General features: G+C 32.8%; 1 protein-coding gene across 3 annotated transcripts; it reads left to right on the plus strand.

Moving 5' to 3' along the window:
• The first annotated feature begins 636 nt into the window (after nucleotides 1-636).
• LOC145091761 (plant viral-response family protein) lies at nucleotides 637-3,006 on the plus strand. Of its 3 annotated transcripts, none has more exons than XM_079029551.1 (3): nucleotides 637-869; nucleotides 1,333-1,923; nucleotides 2,300-3,006. In XM_079029551.1, the coding sequence occupies exons 2-3, from the start codon at nucleotides 1,577-1,579 to the stop codon at nucleotides 2,793-2,795; spliced, it is 843 nt and encodes a 280-aa protein (XP_078885677.1). In that variant the 5' UTR covers nucleotides 637-869; nucleotides 1,333-1,576; the 3' UTR covers nucleotides 2,796-3,006. The 3 variants fall into 3 exon arrangements, with proteins under 3 accessions (XP_078885677.1, XP_078885676.1, XP_078885678.1); XM_079029550.1 differs by having other exon boundaries at nucleotides 637-802; XM_079029552.1 differs by lacking the exon at nucleotides 637-869 and adding an exon at nucleotides 907-1,150.
• The last annotated feature ends 2,731 nt before the right edge of the window (nucleotides 3,007-5,737 follow it).

Raw genomic sequence — 5,737 nt, forward strand, 5'->3', positions numbered from 1 at the left:
AAGTAGACTTGTGACATAACTTTGTTGGATATGATTTTGAATTCAACTATAAAGAACTTGTAAGAGTGACCAAAATCATCAAAATATTAAGCGAATAACGATTGAGATGATATGAATATACCATGAAGATCTGATAGTTTAGTATGATATTTTGGAATTTGTATGAGAAGTTTAGATAGTTATGATACCTTGGTGAGAGTATATTATTCATTTTGAACTTGTTGGAATTTTTTAATGTTTTTTTGTTTATTCCTTTTTCATGTTATAGAAAGGGCTACCAAAAATGTAATGAGTACGCATATCTTGTCGTCTAAAAATGATTCGGTTGGGGTGGATATTAACTTCTTCGGTTATCAAATAACAAGTAAAGTCTATTTGTTTTAAATAAAATTACTAGAACAATTTAAATATGCATTCTAATTTTTCGATTAGAAAATACAAATAAAAAACAAAAATCTCACATGGTCATGCCAATTTTCCATTTCGATCTATTTCCCAAATCTTAAACGTCGGTTGTAACGAGTAAAAATGAAACAACACGCAGATGTTTTCGGGTTTAACCAAAAGCCGTGGGACCCAAAACACCAAATGGTAAATTATGCATTTAAACCAATACCCATCATCATGATTCATAATTGCAAACTTTTTAAAGCTTTTTCCTACGATAAGAAATTTTGCCGTCAAAAGCTACCATTTTTATTTCTTTTTGTCGCTTTTCCTTTTTCACAGACGGCAACGCTATCCGATTCCGATCCCACCTTCTTCCTCCATAATCATAACCATCTCCTCAATCTTGATTTGAGTAAGCTTTTCGGATCATATCGTAATCATGAAACAAGTATCAATCACACTTTCGATATTACTCATGTGTAATAAGTTCATATCTTCTTTTTCTAAATTTCATGCTCGTTCGTAGTCACCTTTCATTTATTTACCATAGTTGTACTAGCATTTAGGTTAATGGGTATTTGATTTATATGATCTATTCGTTTCTTGTTTGAAGCTTCCGTTCTCTATTTTGCTTATGGTTGACTTTTGACCGTTGGATATTACTATGATGTACAAGAAGTTATTCTAAACTTTAATCGATTCTGCAGCAATAACAATACGTGACTGATTCAGCGTAGCTGTACTAATCGGCAGCAATAGGGTTTTCATTTATACGATCTGTTTTTTTTTTCTTGATTTCAAGCTTCCATTTTTGACCGCGATACTGATTTGACTTTTATAATATATTGTAATGATGATCTAGAAGAAACTTTTCTGAAATTTCCCAAGTATAATGACATTGGGAATTTCTTTTTGACTAAAGAAATTGCTTTGTTGAAACAGGAACCGATCTAATTGGTTTGAAGAACTTGAAAGAAACAAGGGTGATAAACTAGAAGTTTCTTTACTTTGTACCTGGTATAACAAGATTTCCCCAAATTGAATAACAGAAGAGTGAGATAATTTCATATTGCGATCTGTTTCTCTGAATTTTAAAGAGACCCATCTCAGATTCTTGGGTTTTTATTCCGTTCTTGAAGAAAAATCAAGATTGGCAAAAGTTTTGGTTACAGAATCAGTGAAAAAAATGGGATCTTTTGCTGGACATGCAGTTCCAGGGACACTGTTTCTTATGGTTGGAGTATGGCATATATGGAGCACAGTGGTTCGTTATGCAGCAGACCCAAAATCATTTCGTGTAAGAATGTGGAACCCTGTTCCAGGTTTTAATGGGAAGTTGAAATACTTGGAGCTCTATGTTATAGCAGTCGGAGCTTTTATTGATATGTGTATAGAGCTTTTATATTCAACCCACCTTAAGTTCTTTGTTAATGGTGTCTTGAACCCACATCACATGAATGACTTTGAACATGGAGGCATGCTTCTCATGTTCTTCCTCTTCAGTATTGTTGCTTTGCTCTCTGAAAAAACCAGGTCAGTCTTCATCATTCATAGTTGCTCTTACATTTTATTATTAATTATTACGACTTATAAAGAACTAATGGGCTGTTTGACTGTTTCTTTCTCATTAAGTACTGTATGGGTAAAGTGACTAAATGGGTAATGATGTCTGTCTGGATAAAGTGTTTTGCTTTATTTTATGGACCGAATAAACCGTGTAAACGAGTTCCAAATATTCATGACTAGTTAGCCTTAAGTTTATAAAAATTGATACACAACTCAATCTAACACAGCTTGTATCCAAGATTTCAACTTTACCCATCTCTTTTTATCTATCCATAGTCGTTTTTGCACAATTTTTTTTTCTTCCTTTAAATCTTGAATTTTGATCTTCTTTGGTCATTTTCAGCTTCCTGCCTTTACCAGAAGGCGCCCTGTGCTTAATATCAGCAGCAGCATTCTGTGCAGAGTACCTTTTATTCTTCTTCCATTCAACAACACACAAAGGGCTAGAAGGTCATTACCATCTCCTCTTGGTTCTACTGGTAGCCCTTTGCATAATCTCCATTGTTGCAGGAGCCATAATGCCCACAAGCTTTCCTGCTGATCTGTGTGGTGGCATTGCTGTGACACTTCAAGGGCTATGGTTCTATCAGACTGCATTTACACTGTATGGGCCCATGATGCCAGCTGGATGTAAGCTTGAAGCAAATGAGGTGTCATGCTTGCATCATGATCATGAGGTTCGTGGACAGGTGTTGGCTAATTTGCAGATGTTTGGGCTTGTTTTCTTGGTTCTTTCTGGTGTGGTGGGGTCGTATATTTTTGCAGATAAAAAATGTGGGAAGCCTGAGTTTAGGATGCTTCATATTACACCTGATGAGGGGTTTCATGAGCAGTTATAATGGGGGTGTTAGAGTTTTGTCTTTTTTTGAAGTAGCAGAGTACTTAGCATAAGGTCAGGTGTAGTTAATTTTGTACTTTCTTTCTGTATTTTAAATTCGATTGAATTGAATTGATATGGTGTTTGGTTAGATGGAGGTAGAGCTGGAATTGAAATAACTGTACGTATGCTTGCACACATTTCATTATTCATCATTTGGGTGTTTTGGCTAATTAATTGGTACTTGCATTAGTGCGTTTAGCTGGTTTTAAACTCTGAAGCAGTTAGCTCACTTTGATAATGTTAGACAAAACTGCAGAAATGGTCCTGGTGGTTTGCACATTTCTATGGGTCCAAAAATATTTCGACCCACAAAAATGGTCATTTTTTTGATGGTTTGGTTGTGGTTTTGTTCCCAATCTCATTAATTCTTAGGGGGTGTTTGGGATTGTTTTTTCAAAACAGTTTATTGGCTTTTTGAAAAACTAATAAATCAAAAAAAGTGTTTGACAAACTCCAAAACGCTTTTTAAAATAGTTTTTTCATAAGCTTCAAAAAACACTTTTCAAAAAGCATGTAAAACTTGTCTTTTTTATTTGTCAAACTCAAAAGCGCTTTTTAAAATAGTTTTTCCATAAGCTTTAAAAAACACTTTTTAAAAAACATGTAAAACTTGTATTTTTTTAAACTGTTTTTGGCTTTTTAACCAAAATACATTCAAAAAAACACTTTTTAAGCCAGATACGTTTTAACTTATTGACTTTTTCACCATAAAAATTAATCGAAATACTTTTTAAAAAAACTTCTTTTACCATCACTATAAGTCAATAAACACTTTTATCTAAAAACACTTTTAGAGTTCAAAAAACACTCCCAAACACCCCATTAGCTCTTACAGCTAAGGTTGTTAATTTATTTCAATATGAAAATTTTACCTTGAGGGACTATTTATGTAGTTGTCTTTTTACCAAACTATAAAAACTACTTATGCATACCATCTTTTTAATTTTATTGGATTATTCTATATTAATAAATATTATTTTTAATATATATATATATATATATATATATATATATATATTAGATTATTAACTTTTTTTAAAAATTTTCTTTATATTCTTTTAATTGTTTTGTTATTATTTTAAATAAAAAAACCCAAATATATCCCACCGACCCCACCCCTTCTAATAAATATTATTTTACTAATTTTTTTCATATTAATAAATATTTTCTATTTCATTGATTAATTTATTTATGATATATAATATTAATTTATTAGTTCCACCACAAAGTTTAGGGAATACGCAAAAACGCTGCTTCCCACCATCGAAAATCGTCAAGACCACCACTAATCACCTTCACCGAACGTCCGACAGAAACCTTACCGACATGTTCCACCCAATGTTGCCGATAACCACCTCCATCAGCCTCTTCACGGTCCTTCGTAAGTCTCTATATTAGTCACTAAGCCAATTGTTTTCTGTTTTTTCTGCTACAACCACCACCATTCAAACCACCAAAAGGTCTTAGTCCAAGTATTCTTGATTAGTTGCTCCATATATTGACTTCTACCACCTTGCCTTGTCGCAACATCTCGTTAGAAATCGTTTATCCCTGCCTACAGTCGGTCATTCTTGACGAAAACTACACCTGTCGACTACCTACACAATGCGCAACAAACCCATGAAAAGAAATAGCCTCCAGCCGTCCATTTGTTACCAACACCGCCATCGATGGCGACAATGTTAGATTTAGGGTTTTCAAACCTAATAGAAGCTGCCAAATCTTTTCTAATGGTGCATGTTTGAAGCTTCAATGGTATAAGGTTATGTAGAGGCTAGAATGGAGGACACATGTGGTGGTGGTTTTCGAGCTCCGACAAAACGAAAGAACAGAGAAAGATACAAGGAATGTTGATCGGTTGTGGTGTTCTTACATGTAAACATTAGAAGAGGGAGGCGGTCTGACGGTGGTGATGGTTGGTGATGTTGTGACTGATGTGTTATCTTCCAAATATTTAAAATAAATTAAGAAGGGTGAGTATTTTTTTTTGGCGTTTTTTATTCCAAATAATAAGAAAACGATTAAAAAATTAACAAAAATTAAAATAAATTAATAATCCCTTAAATAAATTTGATCTATATATAAATATATCTTAAAAATAAAATTTTGTTAATATATAATAATCCAATAAAATTAAAAAGTAGGTCTGCAAAAATGGTAATAATAGTTTGATAAAAAGACAATACTACTGAAATGGTCTCCGAGTAAAATTGTCATTTAAAAAAATTAACAACATATCTATTAAAGTTAACGAGATAAGGATCAAAATCATAGCTAAACCATCAAAAAGTGATCATTTTGCTAGTTAAAATATTTTTGGACCTTAGCCAAGAATATTCAAACCACACAGACCATTTATGCAGTTTTCTTGTAATGTTACAAACCAAAGCAGCTATATAATATTTTTTATTTTTAACATTACATGTGAAAACGACCACCTCCACCACCACCACCTCTGCCACCACCCACCAGACCACCGCCTCTACCACCACCGCCTCCGCCACCACCCATCACCACTATCATTTACTATTTTTATAATATATATAATATGTCTTTACATATAAGTTATAAAATAAAGTAAAATTAAACAAAAAAAAGAGCAATTGTGTAATTTTTATTATTTCATATATTCAGCTTTGAAAATAATAAATAGATAATAAAAGGCATTCATATATTCAGCTTTGATATATGTACATTGTGTGCCTTTGTTCAGTCTTCTACTTGTTGTGTTTGTACTTTGTACGTTGTAATAAATGGTACTAGTTAAATTAATTGTACCTTATTCATTGGGTGTTGTCTGATATATGCCATCAATAGTTTATTAGGTTTCTTCATGTGAATTGTGAAGATATTGATTTAGATTTCAATCATCAGCAAGAATGAAACAGAACACATGACACA

The sequence above is a fragment of the Lactuca serriola genome, chromosome 3 (genome assembly GCF_051521515.1).
Source record: "Lactuca serriola cultivar US96UC23 chromosome 3, Lser_US96UC23_V15, whole genome shotgun sequence".
Taxonomy (NCBI): Eukaryota; Viridiplantae; Streptophyta; class Magnoliopsida; order Asterales; family Asteraceae; genus Lactuca; species Lactuca serriola.

What these genes read in the sequence shown, in the direction of transcription:
- LOC145091761 (XM_079029551.1), top strand. Translation starts at nt 1,577, where the DNA reads ATGGGATCTTTTGCTGGACATGCAGTTCCAGGGACACTGTTTCTTATG. An exon ending in TTGCTCTCTGAAAAAACCAG is followed by an intron (nt 1,924 to 2,299) that starts GTCAGTCTTCAT and finishes GGTCATTTTCAG; the next exon opens with CTTCCTGCCTTTACCAGAAG.